This window comes from Pristis pectinata, chromosome 8 (assembly GCF_009764475.1).
Source record: "Pristis pectinata isolate sPriPec2 chromosome 8, sPriPec2.1.pri, whole genome shotgun sequence".
Taxonomy (NCBI): Eukaryota; Metazoa; Chordata; class Chondrichthyes; order Rhinopristiformes; family Pristidae; genus Pristis; species Pristis pectinata.
The window spans coordinates 95,387,065-95,402,533 of NC_067412.1; the positions used below are offsets into that span (position 1 = coordinate 95,387,065).

The window sequence follows — 15,469 nt, forward strand, 5'->3', positions numbered from 1 at the left end:
GAAGAGGGCATGTCCTGGATGGTGAGAGTCCTGAATGACAGATGCCGCCTTCTTGAGGGACTGCCTCTTGAAGATGTCCTTGATGATGGGGAGGGCTGTGCCCGTGATGGAGCTGGCTGAGTCTACAACCCTCTGCAGCTTCTTGTGATCCTGTGCATTGGAGGCTCCACACCGGGTTGTGATGCAACCAGTCAGAATGCTGTCCACTGTACATCCATAGAAATTTGTAAGAATCTTTGGTGACATACCAAATCTCCTCAAACTCCTAACAAAGTAGAGCTGTTGGCGTGCCTTTGTGATTGCATCAATGTGTTGGGCCCAGGATAGATCCTCTGAGATGCTGACACCCAGGAACTTGAAGTTGCTCACCCTTTCCACTGCCGACCCCTCAATGAGGACTGGTGTGTGCTCTCCCGACTTCCCCTTCCTGAAGTCCACAATCAGTTCCTTGGTCTGGCTGACGCTGAGTGCGAGGTTGTTGTTGCAACAGCACTCAACCAGCTGATCTATCTCACTCCCGTACGCCTCCTCATCGCCATCTGAGATTCTGCCAGCAAGTCTATTGTGACTGCCAGCACTAAATCCTGAAGTGTTGTACGTGATCTGCGTAATATGCTTCATGTATTTACGTTCTTCCATGGAAATGGTGGTGGCCTAGGTTGGAAGTGGGATTGGCATTTAATTTTTCCCCTTTATTGTGAGAAGCAGGTGTGGGGTTAGCTATGACAGATCTTAATCCTCCAGCTTTCATCTTCAGCAATGTATTTACTCTCATAAAAGAAAGATGTTGAAATTTGCTGTTTTCTGGTGTGTCTCAGATGTGCCTCTCAAGCAGTGACTCACTGTCATTTCTGTACATCAAGGTCTTTTTTGTTTCCCAATGACTTCCTAGGGTTCTATCTTTCATTGTTTACATCCTAGTCTAATTATTCCTTCTAAAATGCATCAGTTCACATTTTTCAAGATAAATTCCCATCTGCCACTCACCAACTCATCAATATCATTCCGTAGTGGAAGACTAATTCCTGACTAACCACAATGCTGCCAATCCTTGTGTCATTTGCACACTTGCTCATTGTGCCTCCTACATTTCACATCCAGGTTGTTAATACACATAACAGCACCAATCTCTTTAGTGCACTGTTTGTAAATAGGCTTCCAATCACAAGAACAACCCTTGATCATTTCCCTCTGCCCCCTATCGCCAAGCCAATTTCAGTTTTAATTTGTCGTTTGCTTTGGATTCCATGGGCTCTTACCTGTTGGACTAGACTCCCACGTGGGACCTTGTCAAAGGCCTTACTGAAGTCCCTGTAGACTACATTAACCGCAAAATGTTCATCAACACGCTTTCAAAAATTAAATCAAATTAGTCAGACAAGATCTCCCTTTTAACAAAGCCACACTGTACCCCAGATCAATGCTCTCTAAGTGCAGATTAATCCTTTCCCTCGGATTTTTGAGTAGTTGGACTGATGTTAGACGCACAGGCCTGTAGTTACCTGGCTTATCACTGCTACCCTTAATTCTCTGTCCGCCTGACATTTGGCACCTCTTTTGTACCCAGCAGAGATTGGAAAACTTCTATTGGAACCCCAGTAACCACTCTTCCCACCCATAGCAGCCTGAGATACATCTCTCAGAATGTAGAACAGAGAACAGTTCTAGTGTCACCTGACCCGAGGGGAAAAGCCTGCATGCATTCACCCTATCTATACCCCTCATAATTTTGTATACCTCTATAAGATCTCCCCTCATTCTCCAGCGCTCCAGGGAATAAAATCCTAACCTATTCAACCTTTCCCTAGAACTCAGTTCCTCAAGTCCCGGCAACATCCTTGTAAACTTTCTCTGCACTCTTTCAAGCTTATTGATATCTTTCCTGTAGGTAGGTGACCAGAACTGCACACAGAACTCCAAATTCGGCCTCACCAATGTCTTGTGTAACTTCAACATAACATCCCAACTCCTGTACTCATTGCCCTGATTTATGAAGGCCAAAGTGCCAAAAGCTCTCTTTACGACCCTATCTACCTGTGACACCACTTTCAAGGAACTATGGATCTGTATTCTCAGGTCCCTTTGTTCTACTGCACACCTCAGAGCCCTACCAGTTACTGTACAAGTCTTAGCCTGGTTTCTCCTCCCAAAGTGCATCACCTCACACTTGTCTGCATTAAATCCCATCTGCCATTTTTCAGCCCATTTTCCTAGCTGGTCAAGATCACTCTGCAAGCTTTGATAGCCTTCCTCGCTGTCCACTACACTCCCAATCTTGGTGTCATCCACAAATTTGCTGATCCAGTTTACCACATTATCATCTAAATCATTAATATAGATGATAAACAACAATGGACCCTGTGGCACACCACTAGTCACAGGCCTCCAGTCAGAGAGACAACCATCTACTACTGCTCTCTGGCTTCTCCCACTAAGCCAACGTTGAACCCAATTGGCTACTTCATCCTGAATGCCAAGCGACTTAACCTTCTGGAGCAGCTTCCCATGCGGGACTTTGTCAAAGGCCTTGCTCAAGTCCATGTAGACAACGTCCACTGCCTTTCCCTCATTGACCTTCTTGATTGGTTAGACATGATCTACCATGCACAAAGCCATGTTGACTATTCCTAATCAGGCCCTGTGTATCCAAATACTTATATATCCTGTCCCTTAGAATACCTTCCAATAATTTACCCATGACTGATGTCAGGCTCACCGGCCTATAATTTCTTGGCTTATTCTTAGAGCCTTTCTTGAACAATGGAACAATATCAGCTATCCTCCTGTCCTCTGGCACCTCACCTGTGGTTAAGGACGTTCCAAATATCTCTGCCAGGGCCCCTGCAATTTCTGCACTAGCCTCCCACGAGGTCCGAGGGGACACCTCGTCTGGCCCTGGGGATCTATACACCTTCATTTGCCTTAAGACAGCAGCACCTCCTCTTCCATAATCCGGATACGGTCCATGACCTCGCTACTCTTTTGCCTCGGCTCTATAGTCTCTGTATCTGTCTCCAGAGTAATAACAGATGCAAAAAATTAATTTAAGATCTCCCCCATCACTTTCGGATCCATGCATAGATGACCATGCTGATCTTCAAGAGGACTAATTTTGTCCCTTGATATGCTTTTGCTCTTAATATAGCTATTAGAAACCCTTGGGATTCTCTTTCACCCTGTCTCCCAGAGCAACTTCGGCATCTTTTGCCCTCCTGATTTCTCTCTTAAATATTCCCTTGCATTTCTTATACTCAGATGCCTCATTTAATCCTAACTGCCTATACCTGATATGTGCCTCCTTTTTCTTTACTAGGGACTCAATATCCTTCAATACCCAAGGATCCCTAAGCCTGTTAGCCTTACCTTTCATTCTAAAAGGAACATACAGATTCTGTACCCTCAATATTTCACTTTTGAAAACTTCCCACTTCCCAAGCATCTCTTTGCCGGAAAAGAGCTTATCCCAATCCATGCCTGCCAGATTCCTTCTGATGCCATCGAAATTTACTCCAATTTAGAATCTCAACCCAAAGACCAGTCCTATCCTTCTCCATAACTATCTTGAAACTAATGGAATTATGATCACTAGATCCAAAGTGTTTTCATACACACACTTCTGTTACCCGCCGTGTCTCATTCCCGAAGAGGAAATCCAGTGTCGCGCTCTCTCTAGTTGGGACCTCTACATATTGATTGAGGAAACTTTCCTGAACACATTTGACAAACTCTATCCCATCCAACCCCTTTATAGTATGGGAGTCCCAGTCAATATATGGAAAGTTAAAATCACCTACTATCACAACATTTTTCTTGCAACTGTCTGCTCTCTCTCTACAAATGTGTTCCTCTAAATCCCGCTGACTATTGGGAGGTCTATAATATAGTCCCGATAATGTGATCATTCCTTTCTTATTCCTCAGTTCCACCCATATTGCCTCAGTAGACGAGCCCTCTTGTATGTTCTCTCTGAGCACCTGCCGTGACATTTTCCCCGATGAGTAATGCTACCCCTTCCATTTTAATACCTCCCTCTCTATCATGCCTAAAACATCGGAACCCTGGAACATTGAGCTGCCAGTCCTGCCCTTCCTGCAACCAAGTCTCACTCATAATTCCAGTTGCTGATCCATACTAAGTTCATCTGCTTTACCTACAGTACTCCTCGTTCCTGCTCACTGAAACCGAACACACAGCACAGAGACTCACCTCTTTTTGAAATCTGCTGCTTGGTTCGAGAACTGAATGGTTGCAGGGAATTAGCTGTTCCTGAACCTGGTGGTGTGGGACTTCAGGCTTCTGTTCCTCCTGCCCGATGGTAGCTGAGAAAAGATGCCACCATCCCCCTCCCCAAATTTTCCAAGCACAATGTCTTTCTGCAGAGTGGGATTTCATTTTTTTTCTGTATTAACGTAAGTGACTGAAGTGTTTAAATTATGTTGCAGTCTCGATGGTGGAAGCCAGTGTGGAATTGGTCGACCTATTCCCAACACTCTGTCAACTCCTCAAGTTACCCATCCCACCGATGTGTCCTTCATCTTCCTTTCACGTGGAGCTCTGCACCGAGGGAGGAGGCATGGCCAGTCTCTTCAACTCCAACACTACCAGTAACAGGGACGAATCATTTGCCTTCACCCAGTATCCCCGTCCAGCAGACAAGCCGCAGCTAAACTCTGACCTCCCTTTGCTGAGGGACATTCGGATCATGGGATACTCTATCCGCTCTAACGATTACAGGTACACCCAATGGGTTAGCTATAATCCATCCACTTTCAGCGCCAATCTCAGTGATGTTCATGCAGGAGAGCTCTATTTTTATAAAACTGATCCGGGACAAGATGACAACCTGTACAACAACATGGAATTTGCTGGGATGGTACGGAAGTTTTCAGCCTTAATTAAAACTTGAAGATCACTTGCAGTGATATTTGGACCGGATTTTTGTGTTGAGTTTTGTGATTTTTGTGTTGAGTACAGGACACAGAAGAATGTCCAATGCTTCCTCTGCTGCACTTAAAGCACTCTTTAAATGATAAATTCAGTGCTGCCTTGTATTAATAATTCTGTGCCTTTTGAGCTGGCTAATCTTGGGAGTCCCGAGCACTGTCCAAACACAAGTTCCAAACAAGTTACTTCTGAATTTGAACTACTGTTGTCCATAGAGGCACATGTGAGATAGCAGTTTGGAGAAAAATCCTACGGAGCTGGCAAATGGCCAACGAATCTGCTTCATTCTGAAATGCCGGACGAAATGTTGGCTAAGAATCTCAAGAAAATGCTATATTTCCTTTTTCTTCTGCCTCAGTATGTGCTAATGTCCACTTGAACAGGAAGATGAGGTGTTCTGTGCTTGGGTGGGAGAGGGGGAGGAATTGATCCTGTGACTCAGAGGAACAGAGCCAAGGCTGACACTCGGACTTCATTTGAGGTTTCTGTTGCCAGCTGGAAATGTGTGTCATGAGATCTTTGATTGTCTGCTTCTCATCAATCTGAGAATTTCCGTGAAAGTTGTGAATCTTGCAGCTGGTGCTGTGTGGAGTAGGGATCAGAAGGTGGATAATGGATATTCCTTGCGGCCTTTCAGCTCTTATTTGGCTGGAGATGAAGTTAGTCACTGGGCCACTGTTGTTCCTGCTTTTCTTGATCCAACTTCCCAATATTCTTCCTAACGGCAGCCAAACTACTACAAACTAAGTCCTCATTATAAGCAAGGGATTGGAAGCTTTCTGTGGATAACACTGACACCCACTCCTTTGTACCCAATACATCAAGCCCTCAAAAAAAAAAGAGCCCAATAATGTTCTAAAGACTTTCACATACATTAAACACTAATATCCTTGAGAAAATTATATTAGCTAATAAACCTCCTTCCAACAGGCTTAGCAAACAAGGGGAATGAGCAGCAGGTGTTTAAAAAGTCCGTTGAAGGTGAATCGCTGTTAGTTTTCCTTTGGACAGGCTTGGCAGCAAATAAAAGAGGGGTGGTCTCTTATGGAGCGACCTTGGCCATTTTGAGAAGGGCAGCCATGAGGTTGAAGTGCAGCTGGTAGGTCAAAGTGCGGGCTTTGGTGAACACTGGGCTTCAGTGAGGAAGATGAGCAGCATTATGGTAAGGCAGGATACAATATTTTTTTTCCCTTTTTCTTAAGTCGGCTAGTTTATTAAAGGGGCAATAATGGCAGTCAGTGGAGTGGTGTGCTCCTGCTGTGAGATCAGGGAGTGGTCAAGTGTCCCTGATGACTGTCTGCAGGAAGTGTGTCCAGCTTGTAGCTTCTCTCAGACCACATGGATCAGTTGGACTGACTGAGGAGCACACACAGGGGGCAGAGAGTGACATGGATAGGAGTTTCAGAGAGGTGGTCACACTAAAGGTTCAGCCAGATAGATGGGGTTACCACCAGGAGGGACAGACAGATAGTGTAAGCCTCCTGTGGCTGCCTCCCTCACTCTTAGACATCAGACGAAATTTTCAAAGTAACATTCGTACGCATGGGGTCAGTGGAGAATTGGCTGTGTGGATCCAGAACTGGCTTGCCTGTAGAAGACAGAGGGTGGTGGTTGAAGGGACTTATTCAGGCTGGAGGCCTGTGAGTAGTGGTATTCCGCAGGGATCTATGCTGGGACCTCTGTTGTTTGTGATGTACATAAATGACCTGGATGAGTATGTTGATGGGTGGGTTAGTAAGTTTGCAGACACTACAAAGATTGGTGGAGTTGTGAATAGTGTGGGAGACTGTCGATGGATACAGCGTGATGTAGATCAGTTGCAGATGTGGGCAGAGGAATGGCAGATGGAGTTTAACCCGGATAAATGTGAGGTGTTGCACCTTGGTAGGACTAATGTCAAGAGGCAGTACACTCTAAAGGGCAAGACCCTTAACAGTGTTGAAGAGCAGAGAGACCTTGGGGTGCGAGTCCATGACTCATTGAAAGTGGCTACACAGGTAGTCAGGGTGGTTAAGAAGGCTTATGGAATGCTTGCATTTATTAATTGAGGTATTGAGTACAGGAGTCAAGAAGTTATGATGCATCTATATAGAACTCTGGTTAGGCCGCATTTAGAGTATTGCGTGCAATTCTGGTCACCTCACTACAGGAAGTATGTCGAGGCTTTAGAGAGGGTGCAGAGGAGGTTTACTATCTTTTTCCCATAAAAATACCAGAGGCTTGCCTGTAGAAGATAGAGGGTGGTGGTTGAAGGGATTTACTCGGGCTGGAGGCCTGTGAGTAGTGGTGTTCCGCAGGGATCTGTACTGGGACCTCTGCTGTTTGTGATGTACATAAATGACCTGGATAAGTATGTTGATGGATGGGTTAGTAAGTTTGGAGATGATACCAAGATGCATTTAAGGTGAGAGAGGTAGGTTCAGAACAGACATGAGGGGTACGTTTTTTATTGAGAAAGTAGTGGATGCCTGGAATGCGTTGCTTGATAGGGTGGTGGAGGCAAACTCAGTGGGGGCTTTTAAGAAGGGCTTGGATGGGCATATGAATGAGAGGAAAATAGAAGGATATGGGTATTCTGTAGGTAGGAGGGAATAGCCATGTTGACACTACATTGTGGACTGAAGGGCCTGTTCTGTGCTGTATTATTCTACGTAATGTTTGCTTTTTGATGTCAATTTGTTCTATGAATACTAACGCAATATTCCTGTCATTAAAATGCATCGTCAAAGTTGAGTTTATTGTCATATGCACAAGTACATGTGTGCACGGGTGCATTGGAACATTTGAAGCAGCATCACTGGCACATAGCATCAGACAAACAGCATTCACAAGAAAAAACATTAATTAAACATCTACACAATTTTCGCAAAGAAATATAGAACAAAAATAAATCAAAGTCCATTTTAGTGCAAAGTCATCAAAGTAGTGATAGTGTTGTTAAACTGTAGTGGTGATTAGGGTTTTGCAGGTTCTAAGGCTAAACAATTTGGCCTGTTCCAATCCCAGTAAAGTGTACTACGAAGAGAAAAGATCATTTAATCGTGTTATCCTCCTGATTATGTTGTTAATCTCGGTTTATTTTGATGGACACGTCAACCAAGAGAACGCTACACGAGGATATAAGAAACAGAAGTGACAACAGGCAATTCAGATCCAGGTGCCTGCTCTGCCATTCAATAAGATGACCTTCTCCCTCTTTCCTGCACTCAAGCCAATTCTCTTTATCCTCTTAATATTTTTGAGTTTTGAACTGAAAGGAATATTCAGTGGAACATCCATGAATATGTGTTAATTTATAAATGTGTTTGAGACCATGTGAAATGTTTATTGGGCAGGTGTAATGGCTTTTTCTCCTTGACCTGGCTTGAAGGAAGTCTCGCTATTTAATTTCTCATTCTCATTGTGGTCTGTTTTATGGTCTTGTCAATCTTAGAATCGCTTAAAGGTCAGTAGCAATGAGAACCATTTCTGCCAGTTTGCCTTAAGAAGCTGGATCAATAGAAGAGGCCCAGGATGAATCTCTGCTGTCAGGTCATGAATTTTGGCTGTTTTTACAAACTTCTCAAATTAATGTGCAATCAACACTCCTGTTAATTGCTGGATTCTCTGCTGCCTCTGTCTTGAAACCCAGTACTACTGTTGAACTACGTGGTTTGTTACTTGGCTGTTAGGAGCAGGGCAGTTACTGAGCTGTGAAGTTTAAAGATGTGGGTTCATTAAGGGGAGGCTGTTTTGCTGGTGCTTTTGGCTATCAGGCCTGAAAGGACATTTCCTTCAAATGTTCTTGATGAAATAGGAAGGGCTGAGAGTCAGTGCAGAGATGGGATGCTTCCCGGGATGAGGAACCGGTTATCCTGGATAGACTGGAGATGCAAGAAGTGTCCTGGTTGGAACAGAGGTTTAGGGGTGCTCAGAATTGGGGCTGTGGGTAGTGGGTGGCAGGTGACACAGCTTGTAGAGCTGCTGCATCCCAGTGCCTGTGATCTGGGTTCAATCCTGACCTCTGGTACTGTCGGTGTGGAGTTTGCACGTTCTCCCTGTGACTGCGTAGGTTTCCCCCCACACCTCAAAGAGGTGCTGGTTATTAGGTTAATTGTCCACTGCAAGTTGTTCTTGGCATGTAAATAAGTGATAGAATCTGGAGGGGGGAGTCGATGGAAATGTGGGAAGAATAGATGATAAGGAAAATTAGTAGGTGCATGAGAGTGAGAGGTGTCATAACCCTGGGCCAAATAATCTCCTATGCCATGGAATATAGATACAACAACAAAAGAGGATCTGTTCCCACAAAAAGAAGGGTTAATGACCAGAGCCACAGAGATCCAGGAATATCATGAAGAGACGCCTTTCCATACAAGGATCATTGTGAACAGCAATTCACAGCTTTAAACAACTGTGGGAAAAGATTCAATTGTGTTTTTTCCCCCCAAAAAGGAACAACACAGACACTCAGGAGATTAAAACGTCAGGCTGTTGGGTACTGGGATTGACTGGATTGCTTTAGCAGAGAGCTGTGGTTAGCTCGGGGGCTGGATGGGACAAAATAAAAATCAATGTAGATATTCATAATTCGATTGCACTAAGTAAAGCAAAAGGAGCAATGCTGGCAGTTGTCGATGCACACACCGGTTAAATTCGCAAGCATGTAACCTTGTGATCCATTGATATTTAAAGTACCTGCAACTGTCAGGACTAGAGACGTTTGGTATTTTGTGAAAGGTTCCTTGGATTCAGTTGTAACTATTTTCACTTGTTTAAGTTACCTTCGAGGTGCAGCTGGTCAGCTTGAGAGTGGTGACTGACAGCAATGCTGCCTGACCCTGACCCCTGTTGGCAAAGAAAGATGTATACTGCAGGAACAAGTTTTATACTCTAATTATTACAACACACTCCTTTTGATAATGTAACTGTATGGCAAGTACTAAGTGACCATTTTGATTAAAGTTGGTATTTTTAACCTTGGTCCTGTTTTGCCTCAATTACTGTAACTAAATTAGATGGAAAGTTAACTTACCAAAAAAGATGTTTTGCTCTTGACATTGTAATGTAAAATAGTTGTAGAGGAGGGAAACAGGCCCTTCAGCCCATCAAGTCTGTGCCAACCATCTGACATATGGGAATTATTAAAACACCCCCATATGAGTGACAAGATAAGTGATTTGGGAGAATCCTTTCATTATTTAATATAGGAAGATGTGCCAGAGTCCAGCACTTTCTGTGATTGAGGAGCCCAGTACATCAGAAGTAAAGCTAATGTGAATATTGAATATCACACAAAGGTGCTGATTCATCTTGTCAGGTTTGCAAAGTGTGTGTCTTTCTTTTCCTAAAGAAATTATGATAAAATAGATAACATAGAACACTACAGCACAATACAGGTCCTTCGGACCACCATGTTGTGTCAACAATTTATCCTGCTCTATCTAACCCTTCCCTCCCACATAGCCCCCTATTTTTCTATCATTCATGTGTCTATCTAAGAATCTCTTAAATGTCCCTAATGTATCTGCCCCCACAACCTCTGCAGACAGTGCGTTCCACGCACACACCACTCAGTGTAAAAAAAACTTACCCTCTTATACCTTCCTCCAATCACCTTAAAATTATGCCCCCTCGTGTTAGCCATTGTCACCTTAAGAAAAAGTCTCTGACTGTTCACTCAATATATGCCTCTTATCATCTTGTACACCTCTATCGTCACCTCTCATCCTCCTCCTCTCCAAAGAGAAAAGCCCTAGCTTGCTCAACCTATCCTCATAAGATATGCTCTCCAATCCAGGCAACATCCTGGTAAATCTCCTCTGCACCCTCTCTAAAGCTTCCACATCCTTCCTATAATGAGGTGACCAGAACTGAACACAATACTCCCAAGTATGGTCTGACCAGAGTTCTATAGAGCTGCAACGTCACCTCGCGGCTCTTGAACTCAATACCCCAGCTAATGAAGGCCAATACTCCATACGCCTTCTTAACAACCCTATCGACCTGCGTGGCAACCTTGAGGGATCTATGGATGTGGACCCCAAGATCCGTCTGTTCCTCCACATGTGTCAAATGGAAAAATCTTTGCTGGATGTTATGTGCATTTTATACTTTGGAAGAGAAATGTCTTTCTGCAGGGACAGTCTGTTCTGAAGTGAGTCTATTAGATCAGTGCAGTAGAACATTACTCAGGATGTTGTGGATCTCCCAAATAAAATATGATGTCTAGAGAAGAAACTTGCGAAAGACATAAGGAACAAAATTACAGAAGGATTTATCAGTGGGATTGTATGAAGCTGCGCAGATGGAGCAAAGATGCCTCTCAAACATAGAACAGTACAACATAGAAACAGGCCCTTTGGCCCACGATGTTGTGCTGAACTAATTAAATTACTAATTAAGTGTCTAACTAAACTAATCCCTTGGCCTCCTCCACTGCCAGGAGAATTCCAAGGGCAAACTGAAGGAACAGCACCTCATTTTCCATCTTGGGACCTTGCAGCCTAACGGCATGAACATTGAATTCGCCCACTTTAGGTAATCCCCACCCCCTTTCCCCACAACCCCCCCCCCACCATTCTTCTTCCTTTTCCTAGCCTCTTCTCTCTCATCGTACCTTTGACCCATCCCCAGAGGATCTGCTCTCTCCTCCTCCGCACCTGCCTATCACTATCTCTTGCACTTCTCTGTAGCTGTGACGCTTTACTCTGTACTGTTATTGTTTTTACTTGTACTACATCAATGCACTCTGTACTAACTCAATGTAACTGCACTGTGTAATGAATTGACCTATACGATCGGTATGCAAGACACATTTTTCACTGTACCTCAGTACAAGTGACAATAATAAACCAATACCAATACCTGCATCTACCTATCACCACCCTGTGCCCACCCCACATCCCCTCTTTTGTCCACCTATCACTGCTTTGCTTTTGCCTTCGATATATTGGGCTTCCCCTTTTCCAATCTTCAGTCCTGAAGAAGGGTCCTGACTCGAAACGTTGACCGCCTGCTTTTCTCCACGGATGCTGCCTGGCCTGCTGAGTTCTTCCAGCATCATCGTGTTTTTCATCTAGATTCCAGCATCTGCAGTCCTTTGTGTAAACTAATCCCTTCTGTTTATACAATGTCCATTATCCCTCCACTATCTGCACATTCATGTACTTATCTAAGAGCCTCTTAAATGCCTCTATCATATTTACCTCCACTACCACCCCTGGCCGCACAATCCAGGCAACCACCACTCTCTGCGAGGGAGAAAGAAAACTAACTTGCCCCGCACATCTCCTTTGAACTTACCCCCTCTTGCCTTAAATACATGCCCTCTAGTATTAGACATTTCGACCCTGGGAAAAAGATACCAGCTGTCTGTCTATGCCTCTTCTTTTAATTTAAAAAAATAAACTTTATTCATAATAAAAAATATATAGAAAAGAATAAACAGTGCAAAAGTTTTACATTTTTAGTCAATACATTCTGTAGTGTTAACTTTTTTTAAGAAAGCAAAGAACCATTGCCACTCATGTGGCCCCTAGGGTATAATTTGATGAACTTCTATCAGGTCTCCCCTCACCCTCCATCACCCCAGAGAAAACAACCCACGTTTGTCCAATCCTACTTGTGGGGAGTGAGGAATTGTAGCAATAATAAGGGCTGTGAATACTATAGTCATCTAATAAATCCATTAGGGATTTCGGGCGTATCATCTTGAACCAGAGTATGGTCAGAATGCGGAATTCATTATCCGAAGTAGTTGAGGGAAGTGGGGAGGATACGTTTAAGTGACGCGAGGGAGATAAAGACGAGAAAGAAAGGATCAGAAGGTTTTGCTGATAAGGTTGAGTTGAGTGGCTGCTTGGATAGAGTGTTACTATCAGTTTGGACCAGTTGGCTGAATCCCCTCTTTCTGTGCTGTAAATTCAATGTAATAATCCCTTAATTTGAAATATTTGAGGGGCGTTTGCACCACTTTGTTCCTGAATGGTGGATGAAGGCAGATTCCGTTATTTAATTTGTGATTTTCAGAAATTTGTATCACAAAATTTAAAAAGTTGGAGAGCTTAAAATTGGGGAGTTACTGCTACCTAATTAGCTTGGCCATGAAACTGCTTTTACTCAGCTTTTATGTCATACTGATTATATTCCTTTGATTTTATTTCACCTCAGTTGTAGGTTTTTTGTTAAGTGTTTGAAGCAGATTTGTTCATCCTTGCATCACAACTTGGAAAGGAAGCAATTACGGGGCTGTGGAGATGTGCAGGAGATTCTGTTATGAAGGAACCAGGGGAGGCTTGGTGGATTGAAAAATCATCTGTACTGTAAGGTCCCACGACTTCATTAATATGAAGTTTGTTATTTTTTCATTGTCAAGTTTATTGTCACGTGCACAAGTACAGTGAGGTACAATGAAAAACTTGCAGCAGCATCACAGGCACGTAGGTACAGACAACACACAGAATATAAATTATACAAGACAGAGAAGAGAGAGAGAGACTGCAAAAGCAAGACCTTGGTGCAAAAAAAACAGAATCGGAGACAAGTCCATGGCAGTGCAAAAGGTGGTCCGTAGTGTTCCATTGCTAAGGGAGGGTTAGGGTTGTGCAGGTCAGTTCAAGAACCTGATGGTTGTAGGAAAATAGCTGTTCTTGAACCTGGTGGTGTGGGACTTCAGGCTTCTGTACCTTCTGCCCAATGGTAGCTGTGAGAAGATGGCACAGCCCAGATGGTGAGGATCCTTGATGATAAATGCTGTCTTCTTGAGGCAGTGCCTTCTGTAGATGCTGTCAATGGTGGAGTGGGCTGTGCCTGTGATTGGAAACCAGCTATTATGTAATTTGCATTTTGTTTCCTCAGTTTTGTGAGTATTATGGCTATCAAAATTGGGTCTATGGTGGTCTTTTTTGATTTCTAGCAACCAATTAGGACAATGAGTTCCATTTCTGACTGACATGTGCACCTGGGGTTCCCTCGGACAGTGGCAGCAGAATATATCCAGATCCTGGCATTGAACTAAAAGGTTTACATGGAATTTCTGTCTGCTCTGTTCCTGTCCTCTCATTTTTAGTTCAGATTATAACCCTTTTTAGTGCTTAACTCCTCTGAAACTGAAAAGGTGAGCTTCTGACAAACCAATAGAACTTTATTGGATCAATATCCCAAATTCAGAACCCAAGACTTAGCCATCCTTATTGGCTGCTTTCCACAAACTCTGTCAAGTGTCGCAAGAATTCAACTGCTTGGGATAGAATTTTCCCAAAATTGCAGAGTTCTTATTTGGTTGAATTGTTTGAATTAAAAAAAAAATGAAATCAGCCCTGGGCTGATGCAGCAGGTGAATCTGAGAATGAGGCCAAAGATACAGCCAATTAAGTGGGTGGAAGCAGATTCAGTAGCACTTTGAACCATTGTAGGTGGGATTTTTTTTTCCCTGTTGGTTTGCCTTCACGTTACACTTATGTTCTTTTTAGCACAGGTGATCAGAACCCTTTTCCCATTTTTAAAAAAAATTCTCCAAAATTCATTTGTTTTGTATGCTAAAAAGGTGAACTTTTGAACTCCCAATCTACGTCATTGTGGCCCTTGCACTTTATTTGTCTACCTGCACTTTCTCTGTAACTTTAACACTATATTCTGCATTGTTTTCTTTTTACTACCTTGATGTAATTATGATCCATTTGGATCTGGTACAACAATTTGACTGCGCAGGAATTTAAGCTGCAGTGAGTAGTGGACTTGGCCCAATACATCACAGTACATCCCTCCCCAACGTCAGTACGTGCTGCCTCAAGAAGGCAATGTCCATCAAAGCTCCCCACCTTCCAGACTATGCCATCTTCTTGCAGCTACTATCAGGCAGGAGGTACAGAAGCCCAAAGTCCCACACCACCAGGTCCAATAACTTCTCTTCAGTTCTTGAACCAACCTGCACAACCCTAATCACTACCTCAGAGAAGCAACACTATGATCACTTTGCACTACAATGGACTTCTGTTTGTTCTAATTGTGTTCTTTTATAATTTGTTTTTCTTGTGAATGTTGTGTTTCTGATGCTATGTGCCTGTGATGCTGCTGCAAGTAAGATTTTCATTGCACCTGTGCATACACGTATTTGTGCATCTGACAACAAACTACTTTGGATGGCACACAAGATTTTCACTGTGTCTCAGTACATTAGGATGCAGAAATTGGAACAGAGTCCTGAAAAATGTTAGGGCATTTAGAGGTCAAGGAGGAGGTAGTGTTAGGTCTCCTAAACAATATTAAGGTGGATAAGTCCCCGGGGCCCGATGGGATATACCCCAGGTTACTGAGGAAGGCAATAGAGGAATGTAACGGTTAACGTAACGCTCTTACAGCGCCAGCGACCCAGGTTCAATTCTGGATGCTGTCTGTAAGGAGTTTGTACGTTCTCCCCCTGACTTCGTGGGTTTCCTCCGGGTGCTCTGGTTTCCTCCCACATTCCAAACACATACGGGTTAGGAAGTTGTGGGCTTGCTATGTTGGCGCCGGAAGCGTGATGACACTTGCGGGCTGCCCCCAG

At 43.6% G+C, this 15,469-nt stretch overlaps 1 protein-coding gene across 1 annotated transcript in view; it reads left to right on the forward strand.

Moving 5' to 3' along the window:
- Window positions 1–10,287, forward strand: part of ids (iduronate 2-sulfatase) — a 40,312-nt gene extending 30,025 nt beyond the window's left edge. Inside the window, exon 9 of the mRNA XM_052021983.1 lies at window positions 4,443–10,287. Within this exon, the coding sequence (XP_051877943.1) occupies window positions 4,443–4,906 (464 nt within the window). The 3' untranslated portion in view covers window positions 4,907–10,287. The remainder of the gene's footprint in view (window positions 1–4,442) is intronic.
- The last annotated feature ends 5,182 nt before the right edge of the window (window positions 10,288–15,469 follow it).